Source organism: Rhipicephalus microplus, unplaced genomic scaffold (assembly GCF_043290135.1).
Source record: "Rhipicephalus microplus isolate Deutch F79 unplaced genomic scaffold, USDA_Rmic scaffold_32, whole genome shotgun sequence".
NCBI lineage: Eukaryota > Metazoa > Arthropoda > Arachnida > Ixodida > Ixodidae > Rhipicephalus > Rhipicephalus microplus.
Genome location: NW_027464605.1, coordinates 938,594 through 954,246, shown reverse-complemented (window position 1 = coordinate 954,246; position 15,653 = coordinate 938,594). Strand labels below are relative to the sequence as shown.

Here is a 15,653-nt window from a genome sequence, read left to right as displayed (position 1 = left end):
GTTGCTTCTCAAACGTCCGAGCCCGCGCCTGTCTTCTGCTTTCGTGCGTGTGCTTATCCATGTTACTGGGGAGTGGAGCGACCGAGAGCATATGCCGCCACAGTTCCGGAATACGCTCCGCCTCCTCTGCAGTGCAAGTGTGCTGTATATGTAATCGGTTTAGCAGGCGGCGCCCGGGAGCCGTCTGCACGAGCCGCGTATACTGATTCATAAGGTGGGCCTCCCGCAACTCCTGGTAGGAGTTGAGCACACCTAACGCCCTCAGTTTGGCGTTGGAAGTGGCCACCGGGAGATCCAGAGCTCGTTTAGTAGCCTTACGAATGATGGCATCTATTCTTTCGTCTTCTTGCTTGTTAGTGCGAAGGTATGGGACGGCGTAGAGGATTCGGCTAGTCACGAAGGCATGCGCGAGCCGAAGCGCGTCTCTGCCCCGCAGACCACCCCGCTTGTTGGAAACGCGGTGGATCATGCGCCCTACCTGTTCGCCTATTCTCTTGAGTTTCGCTATAGTGGAGTCGGGTCTGAGTCTGTAGTGAATGAACAGGCCCAGAATTCGGAGCTCCTACACCTCTCTGATGGGAACCCCAGACAGGGAGATGTGTATGGCTGACTTATCTCTTGGATTCGCTCTAACGTGCAGAAGCTCTGATTTGTTTGGAGCACATTGGAGTCCACAATCGTTGGCATACGCCTCGACTATGGATGCGGCCTGCTGAAGGCGTTCCTGCATTTCACCAAGGCTCCCTTCAGTGGTCCAGATTGTAATATCGTCGGCATATACTGCGTGTTGTGTGCCTTCCACCCTGGCCAATTCGCTTGGAAGGCGCATCATAGCAATGTTGAAAAGGAGTGGTGATAACACTGCTCCCTGTGGGGTACCCCGTGTTCCCATAATGTACGGGCCATATTCCTCGTCCTCGATCCGAAGAAGTGCCTGCCGTTTAGAGAGAAAATCTCTGACATATGCAAAGGCCTTAGCCCCGCAATCAGTGGAGCTCAAGTTAGCCAGGATGCTGCTGTGTTTAACATTGTCGAAAGCCCCCTTCAGATCAAGGGCGAGGATGGCTTTATCATTGTGTTGCATACTTATGGGCTGTATGACGGCCCTATGGAGCTGGAGAAGGACGTCCTGTGCAGACATGTGTGGGCGAAACCCAAACATGGTGTCTGCAAAGAAGCCCTTGCCCTCAAGGTATGGGGAGAGGCGATCCCGTACCATCGTCTCCATAAGCTTGCCCGCGCACGAAGTCAGTGATATGGGCCTCAGATTTTCCGTATTCACGGCCTTGCCTGCTTTGGGGATAAAAGTCACAAGTGACGTTTTCCATTCGGAAGGGAGCGCACGGCTGTCCCAGATCTCGTTCATGTATTCCAATAAATGGAGGTAGGCTGTGTCAGGGAGGTTTGCCAACAGCTTTACTGTTATGCGGTCCAGCCCCGGAGCCGTACCCCTGCGCATTTTAGCTAAAGCCGCTTTAAGGTCATGCAACTCAAAACGGGCATCGAGTTGGTGGTTAGGCTTACCAGAGTACGTGTACGCAGGCCCAGGCGGGTCCTCCGTACGACAGAGATACCTATCGCACAGAGCATCCGCAAGCTGTGCCGGAGTGCCTTGGTACCCTTGCAGAGCTCGCCGGAGCTGCTTCTGCGCCTCCCCTCTCGTTTGAGAGGGGTCTATGAGAGTGCGAAAGAGACGCCATGTCCCCTTCGAGCTCATCTGACGAGCTGCGGCGTCGCAGCGGGCTATCCAATTTGAATCTGAGAGTTGGGCAGCATACGCTGCAGCTTGTTCCGTGAGTTGGGCTATGCGGATACGTAATTTGCGATTAGTCTTCTGCTTTTTCCAACGTTTTTTTAAGCTTCGGCGCGCCTCCCATAAGTGTAGGAGGTGATTGTCAACTGCGGGGGTTTCTTCGTTGGTTTGGAGGGTAGTAGTAAGTCTTTTCTGAATGTTGTTTACGTGTTGAGCCCATTCTGCATAGCCTCCAGAAAATAGTACGGGAGGGATAGTCTGATTGCGAAATTGGGTCCAATCGGTCAACTTGGCTTGACCGCATTTTTTATGAGCTGACTTTTCCAGGAGTGTGACCCGGAGAAGGCAGTGATCACTGCCTAGAGAATCGCCCAAGTTCTCCCAGGTAGCATCCTTAGCGTTTTTTACGAGAGAGAGGTCCGGACATGTGTCACGGGTTACCGAGTTCCCCACTCGAGTGGGGTACGCCGGATCCGTGAGCAGCGTGAGGCGAAGGGTGGAGATAAACTCCGCCAGCTTACGTCCTCTGGCTTTCTCGTAGTGATAGCCCCAGTGAAGGCTGGGAGCATTGAAGTCTCCCACGATCACTAAGGGGTCCTTGTCTGCCAACTTGATCGCCCGGAGGAAGATTTCGCTAAAAGTTACGCGGGGCTTATGCGGGGGGCTGTATATATTTAGGATGTGTATTGACTGGTCGCGACGTCTGAGAGGCAGTACTCTGACCATTGTGTATTCTTGTTCAGTACTTAAGTTTAAATCGACCTGAATCGCGGTATATGCCTTGTTCACCAGGATGCATGACGAGGGCCCCCCCTGGAAAGTGCTATAGCCAGAGAATTTAACGTCCAAACCGGGCTCCTGCAAAGCAAGCAAGGCGGGCATGTTTCCGAGGGACTGCAAGTAGAGCTGGAGGTGCGACCGTTTTTTCCATGCTCTAAAACCCCTGCAGTTTCATTGAATAATCTCAAATTTTTGTAGATATTTAGCTTGTTTATTAGATCGGCTAGCCATCTTTTAGTATTTATTTACGGTGCAGAGGACCGGTCCGGACCTGGAGCCGGCCCCGAAAAGCCTTCTTCTGCTGCCTGACGGGAGGCCGGCTTGCGCTTAACCTGCGGGGAGTCGCTCTGAGTGGTCTTTTTAATTTGGGCGATAACCCAGGGCTGCATGGCTTTAAGGACTGAGTTAGAGACCTGCGCCACAATTTCGGGAAGTGCTTGCGTTAAGGCTGCCGTGAACATGTCCTGAAAGGACTCGCGGACTGCCGACATAATTTGAGTGGGGAGGGCTGCCACGCTCGCCTCTAATTGCTCGGTTTTATGCTCTAGGGACTCGATGCGACCGATGGATCCGGTAATGGAAGCTGGTCCAACTACCGTGTCCTCGTCCTGCCGCGAGACGCTAGTGAGGCGGGATGTGACGGAAGAGCCGTCCTCCCTGTCCTCTGCCTCGGCTTCCTGCACTGGCTCGGATGACCCAACCTGCTTCGCTTCTAATTCCTGAATTTTGCGCGCAAGAATTTGGTTCTGGCGCCTGAGCTCCCCTATCTGCTGCTGTAGGGCGGTTTCGGTAGGGGAGGGAGAAGAGGAAGGTCCAGAGACTGCCCCACCCCAACAGCTCACCTGTGCTTGGACGGGTGTCAAGGGTGGGAAGTCCTTGACCAAGGCAGGAGGCTCCGTCGGGGTCCCAGGCTTTACATTGGTGGAGTGCCCGGTGTCGGTCTTCTTGAGTTTTGGCTTATTCGACTTGGCGGCTGGTGCTTTCTTGGGGCCAGCCTTGGGAGTCGGAGCCTGTTTGCTCCCCCCGTTCCCCCCCGTTGTCCTCGGCTTGGATCCGCGTGGGGATCCCGACTTGACCGGCTGCCGGAACCGTCCAGCACAACCGGGAGCTCCAGTCTTGTGGCCACCGCCGCAGAGGAGGCAGCTCGGAATGCACTGGTGTTCCGTAGGGCCGTCAGGAGTAGCAGCAGGTACCTGAACGCCGCAGCTTGTGCAGCGGCCGGGCTGCGGGCGCGGGCAAGTATCTGCTCGATGGCCCACTGTGCCACAAAGTGGGCATGCAGGCACTGTCTTCTTATACAAGCGAACAGGGAGCCGCTCGCAGTTGTATAACACCGTCCGTGGCACCTTGGTCCCCGCGAAGGTGATCACCGCAACCGGGGTGTCCCCAAGCTTGCGCACAGACACTATATTTGGCTCAGCACTGAGCTTGCTTTTCACAGTTTCGGACGTTTCGTCTTGAGAGACATGCACGATGCCCCGACAGAACTCACCGGAGAGTTTGGGATGTCCCCGGAATGTTAGCTGGCGGCCCCCGACTGGCAGCTTAATGTCCCGGAGGAGTCTCTCGGCGGCGTCCACTGATTTGAGCGTGCACACAAGTACATTCTGATCCCAGAGGGGCCACACCGCAAGTCCCACACTTGCGTCGGCTCCGAGGATGCTGCGGACTGCAGCGCCGGCTTCTCCAGGACCAAACGTGGCCTTGAGGTCGAGCGTCTCACGCGGTTTCAGCACCACTATGACGTCGTCTTCTTCGATGCGCGGCGTGTTCTTCGGCCGCCACTGGAGTTGCTTGGCGCGCTGCGAGGCGACGCTCGGCGCGTTCTTGCCCTGTGCTTGCTGAGGGCGAGACGCTGCTTGTTGTTTGGCTGCAGGAGCCCTGGCGTCTCTCGACGCCACTGCTGTGTTCTTCCTTCCGCGCCAGACGCGGACCATATCCTGGAGGTACTCTTCCTCGGTTGGTAGAGGTGTCTCGGTTTGAGCGTTATCCATCTGTATTATCTGTAGGGACTCCGGATCGTAGCCGGTGATTTGATTTGGAGACGCCATTACCGGGGAAACCCCGGGCAGGGCCAGCGCGGCCCTTACTGCGGTTAGGCTTAACTCCGCGGTGGTTTGGCGAAAGCTTCAAGTGACCAAAAAAGGGTAAGAAGACGGCCCACCTTGACAAGACGTGATGTCTTCGGTTGCGGCTGACGTTCTTGGAGACGGTGGTAGATGGCTTGCAGGAGGACGACTTGATGTGACGCAAATAATTGCGATATTTCACAGAGCCGACGTGGTATGCGACCGCTCCCGTCGATCGACGCCAGCGCCCCCCCATCTGGTGTGCGTACCCACCCTTACTGCACACGCACAACAGCAGGCCTAAGCATTGCCAGAACGTGCTCACGCACTAGCGCGTTCTGGTGTGCGTAACTGCCATTTATGCGAACGCACAACACTCAGCCTAAGCATTTCCAGAACAACCTCACGTGCTAGCGCGTTCTGGTGTGCGTAAGTGCCCTTTATGCGCACGCCCAACAGTCAGCCTAAGCATCGCCAGAACTAACTAACGTTCTAGCGCGTTCTGATGTGCGTAAGCGCCTTTTCTGCGCATGCACAGCAGCTGGCCTAAGCATTGCCAGAACGCACTCACGAGTTAGCGTATTCCCGCCTACGTGAGGGGCTGAGTAAGACGTTGCGACCTCTCGCCTTACACTATCTCAGCAATCATATGATTGCGTCGGGGAACGAGCTTCTGAAGTCGCGTGATGAACCAACGCGTCGTTTGCACGCGCCAGCGTGTTTAGGTCTGCGTAAGTGGCTGTGTGAGAAGTCATGGTCTCCCCATCTTACACTCGCCGCAATCACATGGTGGGGTAAGGGAACGAAATGGAGCAGACATGCGATCAACGCACGTGCCCCCGCGTCGCGTGGAGATGAACTCGCCTGGCGTGCTTCAGCAAGAAATCAAGACGAGTGACAGCAAATTGAACAACAGTGAATTCATGTTGTTCTCCTCTTGCGAAGTCGCGTTAATACCGCGCTAGGTACCCGTGATGAACATAGCTTCAAAAGGACGCTAAAGGCAAATGTTTGGTCGACGTGGATTGTTGAAATGGCGGTCCAAAAACCTCGCAGTGTTACTTTTGTGCCAAGGAAGTGCTTATTTTGAAAGAAAATCACGTTTTAGTGGTCCGCGTCGGAATAGCAAACTTTCACTTACTCGCCCAAACGGAACGTCTCACGTCACTGTTGCCATGTACGACGTTGCACCGGATTTACAGCGTGGCCACCGACACTATTAACAGCAAAGCGAAAATAATGGGAGCCACAGCAGCGACAACAGTCTTTGAACAATGGTCTCTCGAGGTACAGCGGTGTGGCGAAAAGCTTGCGCACTCGTCTCGCACCTGCCGCTCAATCACAAGTTAACGTTCTCAGACTTTTCATAAAACTTCCTGCTTCAACTTTGCGATTGGAATGCGTAGACAACGCAGTGTCTATGCCCGTAAGACGGTTTCGTGGGTAAATCATCAACTGCGAAGACGTACGTTTAGCGCAGAACAAAAGATTAAAAGAAGCGACCATTGGCCAGAATGTGTCGTGCTAGACGTTTTCCGTGCTGGCTGTACTCGTTATTTCGCGCGTTTTTGTCCGTTTGTTGAACTATTTCATTCAAACGCATCTAATACTTCCGTAAGACGTGTATAGATTAACTTAAGACGTTACTACAATGCTTTTATTCTTATTAGGTCTTGCATGGATGTATTTAGATTTTGGTCACGCTGCTTCTCTGTCCTTTTTTTTTCATTTTGCATGTTCTACATATTCATGAACACGTAGCCATGCTCCATTAGAACACCCAATTTTAGCGGAGTGTTTTCACACCGAACAATGCAATTGGCTATGCCCGTTAAGAAATTTAAAGGAGGTAGTAGGTCAAGGTACTTAAATGCATGTAAATGCATTGTGGCTGTACCGGTTGCATAAATTATTGCATTCAAAAGTGTACAGCAGGTTTAGGCGTTCCAGTGGTGAAAGGAGTGTAACATCCTGGCGGAATTGAAATGCACACATAAAAAAGGATACGAGCACAACGCCTCTCCTCGGCATTCCGTTGCAGGATGACAGGGCGTGATGGAGGTATGCAGGTTGCAGTGGTTGTCGCAGCATGGTCCCTGCGATGGACTGTGGGGCAGAAAGCGTGCATTGAAAAAAATGACGTCGACAAATCACACCGTGGTGAGCACAGGGACGGATTTGTTCGTGCGTGCGTATGTGCCCCGGTTTCCGACACCTCCCTCCCTCTCTCTAATTTCTCTCTCAATATATATATATATATATATATATATATATATATATATATATATATATATATATATATATATATTCTCTTGAAATTAGGCGCAAGTTGAGTTTAATATACGGTGTCTGCAGCCAGTTTTCCGTTGGTTTACGCATATGCAACGTAACATCTATCTGAACATCTTCCACAAGATAACGTGATATAGTTTATTCTGCCCTATTATTTTTCAAATACGACATTTAAAATTGCGTGGGCGTTAGAATGAAGTACGCAACAGAAGCAGTAATAGAGACGAGGTTTCGTATCTGGCAATTGAAAACACACCTCGGACCCACTTCATGTGCCGTTTCAAGGACATCCTTTTACTGGTGGAAGAGGGCAAATATAAGAAAATAATGTCACCTGACATTTTTGAAGCTGTTGAGAACAACATGTGGGCCTGAAGACTGTATTAATTTGTAACCCTGTACGGATTTTCAAGTTGGCATTATATTTTACTGAGTTATGTCTTGTCGCTGCAAATTCGTAGTGATGAACACGTTAGTGAATGAATAGAAATCAGTGTTGTACACGTAGGGTTCATTGAGGCCCTGCGGCATCAATCTGTGGTTTATAAGCTGAAAACTCTGCGAAAATTTTGTTTCTTACACATGAGCTCTTGTGCTTCGAATGACAGTCTGCGCAATAACATTTGTGGCAGCTACACTATGCCGCCATGAAACGCACAGCAGCAGAGTAATTAGCTCGAGCATTATCGGTGCCAAATGAAGTGTGAGCAGCGGACTGAGAGCACGGCCAGTACAAGACGTCTGCTGCCGCCATCTGATATGGGCGGGCGAACCCGGTCGTTCATAGTTTGGCGTTTGTTCTTTTTGATTTGACTCCTGGAGCGCCTCCTCTGTGGTTTTCACCAAGATGCACTGCGCTGTTTCCCTGGCTGATGCGGCTGTCACCCGCGTGCAGGAAGCGAGCCACTCTTAGCTTCTCGACAAGAACTTTCAGGTGCTTTTCACCAAGAGAACACAGTCAAACTTCAACTTCCACGTCGATGTCTTGTGCGGGCGTCAAATGCAGTCGAGGAACTCGACTTACAGACAGCGAATCTATGACCTTGGCCGATTTCCTCTGTTTACGCGCCAAGCACTTGCGTCGGAATCCTGCTGTGCCAACGTTTGTTCCGTCAGCTTGGAACAATTTTACTGAAGTATACAAGTACGTATTGTAGATTTGCTTTTGTTCGCGTTTACCTTGAACGCACAACAAGCGCAAGCAATGCCTCCTACGCCTGCAACGTTAGCAGCTATGCGAGCAAAGGGCGGATAAAATGGCTATGCTCCAATGTCCATGCATGGAAGTTACCCCCGGCTGTATTGCTATCTATCCGTCTGAGTCCATTTTGTCCCGGAACACACCAGATAGTGCGCGCTTGCTTTTTCGTTAATACAGCAGTCATAGCCGCTCCCGTGACCAAGTCATTTAGAAATTCACGTCCTCGGTGCTGTCGACAGCTATTTCAGAGCTGATTGACATCTGAGAAACTAAAGCATAGGCCCGCATTCCATACTTATCGGGCAGAGTCGATTACTTTTTCTTTTTTTTCTTGTTCCTTCCTTCTTCCCTTACTCATACCCTTTCATTCCACTACCAATCCTCGAGCCGACCTGTTGAGGTGTCACCGTAAGAATAGACAATTACGGGTGGCACTTCTCTCTTCCTTTTTTTTTTTACATAGTCACATAGTAATACTTATCGGGCAGAAGGTATTATCTACAATTGCCTATCATTGCTCCAGGGCATTTTTTGATGGCCCGGAACTGCAAATGAAATGACATTATGCAACATGTTTTTATAGATTGTGAAAGCTGATGTCCAGAAGAATAAGTGGGGAGAGCTCAAAAAATATTAAAAATGTTTTTAATCGCCATCAGAAGTTTTATTTGCATGCTCTGGAAGTTGATGCAATCATATATTTTTTGTGAAGAGTGTTAATAATATAAGCTTTGGCAGTTTTATAAGGAAGCATGCTGAGAAACCAGTGCGGAAAATAACTGACCTTAAGCACAAACACGCCTATATTGTTGATTTACTGTGCTTCGAAAAAACATATTACAGTAAAACTAGCAGAAACTAATTGCGGATAACTTCATTCCACTCATCAGGCAGCAATATATAAAAATCTGAAAGAAATTCAAGAGGTTGACCAGTCATGCTTTGTTCGATCTTTACGTGGAATCACCCTATAATGGGCTGGTTGTCGCTTCCTTTATTTCATGGTTTATGAGACGAATAGCACTCGTCGTCTCGTTGCCACTTTCTCACTCTTCCTGGCTACGCAATCACTACATTTGTTCGCTGCGTCTCTGCATGTCGGTGACCTGTCATAGCTTCACGTGACCGTCTACCTGACCTGCAGCATCCGTACATGCAGTGCGCGAAGTCCGCGCATCACTCAAGCGGCCTTCGCGAGCTTATTACATGCGTATAGGAATGGGTTGGTGGCAAAAACAATTACATGCTTGATTTGCGAGTTCCGACACTGCAATTGTTAAATTACGTGGTTGCCTTTGGGTATCCCAGCATTGCATTCGAAGTACCCGATCGAAGGACCCAAGAATCACTCCTTGATTTTACGAGCTTCGCTATTTTGCGAACAATCCGCATATGGTCATCAAATTGTTAAATTGTGTTTTAACTTTACGTAATTTCTGGTGTCCCAGCTTCACCGTCTTACCGTTTCCGATTGGCGCAACGATGTGCACATGTTAGCACCGATGGCGCCTTACGGTCAGACAAATACGGGTATGTTCCTTTCCACATGGGCAACCGACTGGAAAAGCACTGACGGTAGCAACATCGTTCTCCAACGTGTTCATACCTGCAAGCAGCGCCTGGCTTGAGGGTGCACCCTCGAGCCTTCACGCTGTTTTTGCGAGCGTAGCAGCATTTTTCTTGGCACTGGGACTCGGTGTAGCCGCAATCACACTGCTCATCCCCTTCGACCAAGTTGTTGCCGCAGATCGGTCCGCTGTCAGCTGTGCGAGAATTGAGATGGAATGTGGGAGAAAGTTTACGAGGAGTCTCTCTAGCATTATTCTTTTGTGCTACGAGAGTAACATTCACTTCACAGCTATCCATTGGTTATCAGCTGTGACCTGCATGTCGACGACACCATTGACTTTCCTAAAAATCAACTACGAGAGACTCTGGCACTGCAATCGCTGAACTACAATGTGAATATTGTGCAGTGCACAAATTTGAGTAGTCTTCATGTTTGCGACTTCGAACACACTTGTGGCCTTGTTTATTGCTGTGATATGGACCCTACACTGTAAACCAAATTACACCCATATAGGTGTTTTATAGTGTCTATAACTCACACCCCAACACCCCACGAAATGGGTGTATCAAGCAGGGCTACACCTATATCGTGGGGCGGATTTCCGAATTTACACCCTATGGCACAAACATTTCTTCGGGTGTAAAGACAAATGTACACCCAAGTGGCCTTAAGGGAGTGAGGGTGTAAAAGCGAATGTACCCAAGTAATCTTAAGGGCGTAAGGGTGTAATATTGCTATGACACCCTAACACCCTTAAAAAAACAAAAGTAGTGTAGGGGTGTAATTGCTCAAATAGCAAAAAGGGTGTGGGGGTGTTCATGCTGAATAATGCCCCAACACCCATGCAAAAAATACCATAATTCGAAAGTTACCCCTTTCCAGTAAGCCACTGTGGAAGCACGTGAAAGCTTACCCTTTAGCTAGACCTTTTATGTGCACATGTCCTATTGTAGTGGCTCCTGCCACAGTGTGGTGATCCTGGCCTTAGCACAGCTTTTATGGTGCATATATGAAGCACGGCATATAACACGTAATCCTAGCTTAATGCAAAGGCATCACTCAAAATGAGCTGCCACACATAACACAACGTTCACAAAGTCATGCCATTGTGCAAAACGAAGTCAAGCTTTATTTTATTAGGCACAGAGAACATACAGGATTCAGAGACAAATTGTACCTTAATCAAAAGCCTTTTTCAATTGTGCAAAGCAGAATGCCATTCGCTACAAAAGAAGACCGGAAATCAGACGTCAATGGTACGGCATGGAGCTCTAACGACCAATACATGCATATCAAAGTACAACAAAAGAGCCTTTATTTGCACTTAAAAATGAAGAACTAATTTTAACACGCTTCAATGCAGCACAAAAGCACAGTGCAGTGAAGCATACAAACAGCAGGAAGAGTAGTGTAATGCAGCATGCCTTATTTCTCTAATATACTGAAATAATATATCAATGCACACTACAATTGCCACATAGGTACGCCACAGTTTGCATGTGTTGTGGCATGCCTTATGCATATTATGCAAAGCTAGTGGTATTCTAATGAATGTAATGACAAAACATTCTTAAAATGGCATTTTTATTTCACAATAACCCTTTTGTGTTCAGGCATTCAGAATACTGGGGAAACAATAATACAGGAGTGAAAACAATAGGCAAAATTAGAATGGCTTAACAGTGTCACTAGATACTAACCACGCGGAATAATTGATTTAAAGATGTAAAATATCAAGCGCATCACATAATATGTCCCCCTGAAACAATGCAACATCAAAGAACATAAAATGGGCACACAAAAGCAGGGTGAAAGAGTAACCACTTACAGCTAGCAGAGGTGGAGCAGCCAAGCTATCATCTGGAGCAATATTTTGGAGCATCATATCTTGCTTTTCTAGGGAGAAAATCTAAATTTGGAGCAGGTTTCAGGAAAAACAAACACAGCATTTTTGAGCTTGAAATTTCAAATTTACAGCATTGATTGATATGTGCAGTTTAACGTCCCCAAACTACCATATGGTTATGAGAAACGTCGTGGTGGAGGGCTCCGGAAATTTTAAACACCTGAAGTTCTTTAACGTGCACCCAAATCTGAGCACACGGGCCTACAGCGTTTCTGCCTCCATCGGAAGTGCAGACACCACAGCCATGATTTGATCCCACGACCTGGGGGTCAGCAGCCGAGTACCATAGCCCCTATACCACCGCGGTGGGGCTCCAAATTTACAGCAGTACAACAAATTATACTGAATCACACACACAAAAAAGTATATGTAGAAATTATTTGACATACGCTAATTCATTCAAAATACACGAGAGTGCAGCTATTTCAACAAAAGCACTCTTGAACTGTCCCACAGTGCAAACAATGCTATCCTCCCTATATACGAATGCTCCTCGACTCAAATCTCATCCTTCACTTGTACTAGCTGAGCACAGCGCCACCGCTTGTCTAAAAATGACGCTGCGTTTCTTGAGAATCGCAGCAGATTATCCTTGATATTGAGTGACTTGCTCTGCCTAGAGACTGCGCTGGAATCAATTTTCTCAAGTAAAGGTGAAGCATTTAGTGAAGGGACGTTCTAAAATACGGGTGTAAAACTCGCAGTAGCATTTGGTGAGCTTGTCTAACTGTTTGACAGGCGACCCAGAAATTCCAGATATTCGTAAAGGAGGAGCTCAAGGGGGTGGCGAAAAGAAAAAAAGTGGCATACAATTTTCTTTATCGTCGCTTAAGGCTGCGAAAACCTCATAAGTCACTCTGAAAGACGGCCAGCACTTATACTAGTACTCGTTATTGAATGGCATCTGCATGGCAGAGTAATATAGGGACAAAAATATTTTGTGTCCTGTAAATCAAAAAGCACTTTTCCGCAGAGCGAAAGCGTATTCTGGCGAAAGCGACTTAAAAAGCGTTATGGACGTCATAGAAAGGGGGCGGTAGAACTTTCTTTTAAACCGTTCTACTCTTTTCTTTTGCTGTGAGGTTAGAATATAGTATTAAAAGTTATAATTACGGTTGGCACATCTGTATTAGATTGGATGATGACCCCGCCTCGATGGTTTAGTCGCCAAAGTACTGAGCTGCATTTTTCATGCAGGCAGAAATGCTGTAGGCCTATTTCCTTAGATTTGGGTGCACAAGAACCCCAGGCGGCCGAAATTTCTGGAGCCCTCCCCTAAAGCGTCTCATAATCAAATGGTGGCTTTAGGACATTAAACTGCACACATCAATCAATTGGATGGTGATGCGCAAACTTAAGTTGAATAATGGATTTTATGTTTCTTGATAAAATTAACAATACTGAGAAATCATTGAGGCTGGTTGGGCATTTCATAATGGTTTTGTGCAAAATTAGGAAATTGTATCCAATTGACACAATTGGCACGGCTGCTGTTCTTTTGAACATGCAAATATGAATACGAAAATATCATGTAATATTTTGCTACAGACATTAAACATGTGCTGTGAATAGACATGAATGCTTGAATTGAATAGTCAATTTCACGTCAAAACCACGACCGCACAAAGAAAACACATGAACAGGACGGGTGCTCACTAGCAGCTGTTTGTACCTTGCATTCATAATATACTATATATTCATACGTACAACCTTAAAAAGGTGGCGAGCCGGCATGAAGTACTGATCGTGTTCGTGCCCCTAACAAACTAGCAAAATTGCGCCGGTGCATCGCTGAAAATCATGCTGAGCAGCTGAAAGGCTGTAAAAAGAAGCATGCGTGGCCATTCACGAAGTGTGCTACTGAAGTGGTTTACAAAATACCCCTATCGTGCAGAAAGACACATGTTAGCCAGACGATGAGGCGCTGCGTCAATGATCTAGCGAGGGAGCACGCCATTACGGCAAAGAATAACGACGGTGCCCGTTCAAGAGCACATGTCACTTCGTGTGGATTCACACCAAGAGCCATTTTGATGGGCTTTCACAAAAGAAAAGGGGTATCAATTGCGTTAGCAAAACTTCACTCATCATGTATGAGCTGGAAGCACGGTATCTAGCGATCATGTGTCCTATAGCGTGATTAGGTAAGGAACGGCCCGAGTGGGTTGCACAAGCGTTGACAAAAAGTGGGTTTATATCAGCCTATTTCCTCAAGAAATCAACAATTGCAAATGAGTGCCTATTCCGTTTATGTGTTTTCTTCGTTTGTGTGGTCGTCGTTTTGGCGCAAAATTGACTAATATTTAATGCAAACATGCACCAACTATCCCAACAGCAAGTTCTACTACATATTAATGCCACTGCTGCACATGTAAACGACAATAGCACGTGCAGTTAGTTCCCTTAGAACTGTGAAAAAAGCGGCACTATACATTGCCTCAGAGGAGGCACTTTCAGTATATTCTTTGGTAAATAAAGGGCTTAATAAGCATAGGACCTTTTTCTGTGTTCATGACACACTGTTAGGGTGATTTCATGCTAAACGCCCAGCCGTTTTGGCGGCCATCTCAAATGCATTCGAAAAATATTGTGCTGATTAACTGTATTGAAAGCAGTGAAACGGTAGGATATTTCGGAGAGAAAAAATGTTTGGTCGCAAGGTTGCCGTCGGAACTTTCCGGGATGTCGTTTGGGTGTGTGTGATAAAATTTATTTTGAAAGTACGTTCTATGCCAAACTTGGTCTACATGTTGAGTAAAGGCTCTTGTGTAAGGTGTTTGAATCTCAGTAATATTATTGCAACTATACTGGCACATATGCTTCTAAGAATTTATCCAAAATGTGCTATGTTTGCAATTTCTTTATTGCAATACTGCAGTTTGTATGAATATCTGTGTAGTGAATACCTACTCCACGCAAGGTATATTTTGAAAAAAAAAATATTTGAGACTTATCAAGCTGGTAAACTTTATGAGAAAAAATCATAAATTCTACAAAATCGTAATTTTTGATCATATTCAGATGCGATTTAGGCCATGTGGTGGCTTAACTAAAAATTACCTTTATACATAAATTGAGAGCAAATGAACACTTCTTTTCATATACTATCATTGAATTTTTTGTTTTAAGGAAGAAAAATATTTTTTAGTATTTCCATTGGTGCCTATCTTCCCATTTCGTCATACAACAGCTGCCACCTTGAAATTTCCTATTTTCATCAATGGGAAAGTTCAAAACTTTTTTTCTTTAAAACAAAAAAATGTAATGATAACAATTGGCACATGAAAATACCTTTTTTTCCCTTTCGATGTAGGTTTGAAGGTCATATTTATTTGGACCACTCCACAGTGCAAATCGGGTCTCAATATAAACGAAAATGACGATTCTGCGAAACTCGTAATTTTTTCTCGTAATGTTTAGCAGCTTAAGAAGTCTCATAATATTATTTCCTCAAAATATACCTTTTGTGTAGTTAGTATTCAGTAGTCAGACATTCATAACACATGTTGGCTAAGTTCTTGTAGGCATAGTAGACGAAGAAAGTGCTTAACATCGCAAATGACAAGAAAGAAAAGATGAGACGAGAACAGAGCCCTGAACAAACAACCAAAGTTTATTGCAAACCAACTGCAATATACAGAAAACAGAATCTGCGCATAACCACGCATTATAAACAGAATTGCACATACATGCACCATACGGCCTACCTTATCGACAACCGGTCATATAAGTGGACCCCAGATAACTAACTTCACAGCAGTTAAAAAAAACTGAGGGTGCGCTAAGACAGGAAGCGCCAAGTTCTTGAATATAGAAAGCTTCACTAATCTCGTGCTCGCGCCGATTTTTATATCTCCCGTAATCAAACACTGGTCAAGAATTGGCTGTCAACAAGACTTATTACAATGGTCTACCAAGTGGCTGGGAAGGAAACCTTTTAGAGAGTTAGCGTGCTCCCTACCCCCATCATTCATGCATCGCCCTGTTTGGCCGATGTCCACAAGTAAATAATATCTTGTAGAGAATAGCTAAAACACATTCAACATGGTGCATAGCGTATTTCTTAGTGCATGCTTCTTTCT

General features: G+C 46.8%; 1 protein-coding gene across 2 annotated transcripts in view; it reads right to left on the bottom strand.

Annotated features, from left to right (window-relative positions):
• Positions 1–15,653, bottom strand: part of LOC142786807 (disintegrin and metalloproteinase domain-containing protein 10 homolog) — a 29,400-nt gene extending 13,747 nt beyond the window's left edge. The window contains exons 1-3 of one of the 2 annotated variants that reach the window (XM_075884458.1): positions 11,494–15,647; positions 9,702–9,858; positions 6,610–6,708 (exon numbers count right to left, since the gene is read on the bottom strand). Coding sequence is in view for 1 of the 2 variants with exons in the window: in XM_075884457.1 (XP_075740572.1) it covers positions 2,779–4,584 (1,806 nt within the window). In the remaining variant the exon portion in view is untranslated. Of the gene's footprint in view, positions 1–2,773; positions 6,709–9,701; positions 9,859–11,493 lie in introns of those variants that run through there. The other variant, XM_075884457.1, reaches the window with a different exon arrangement.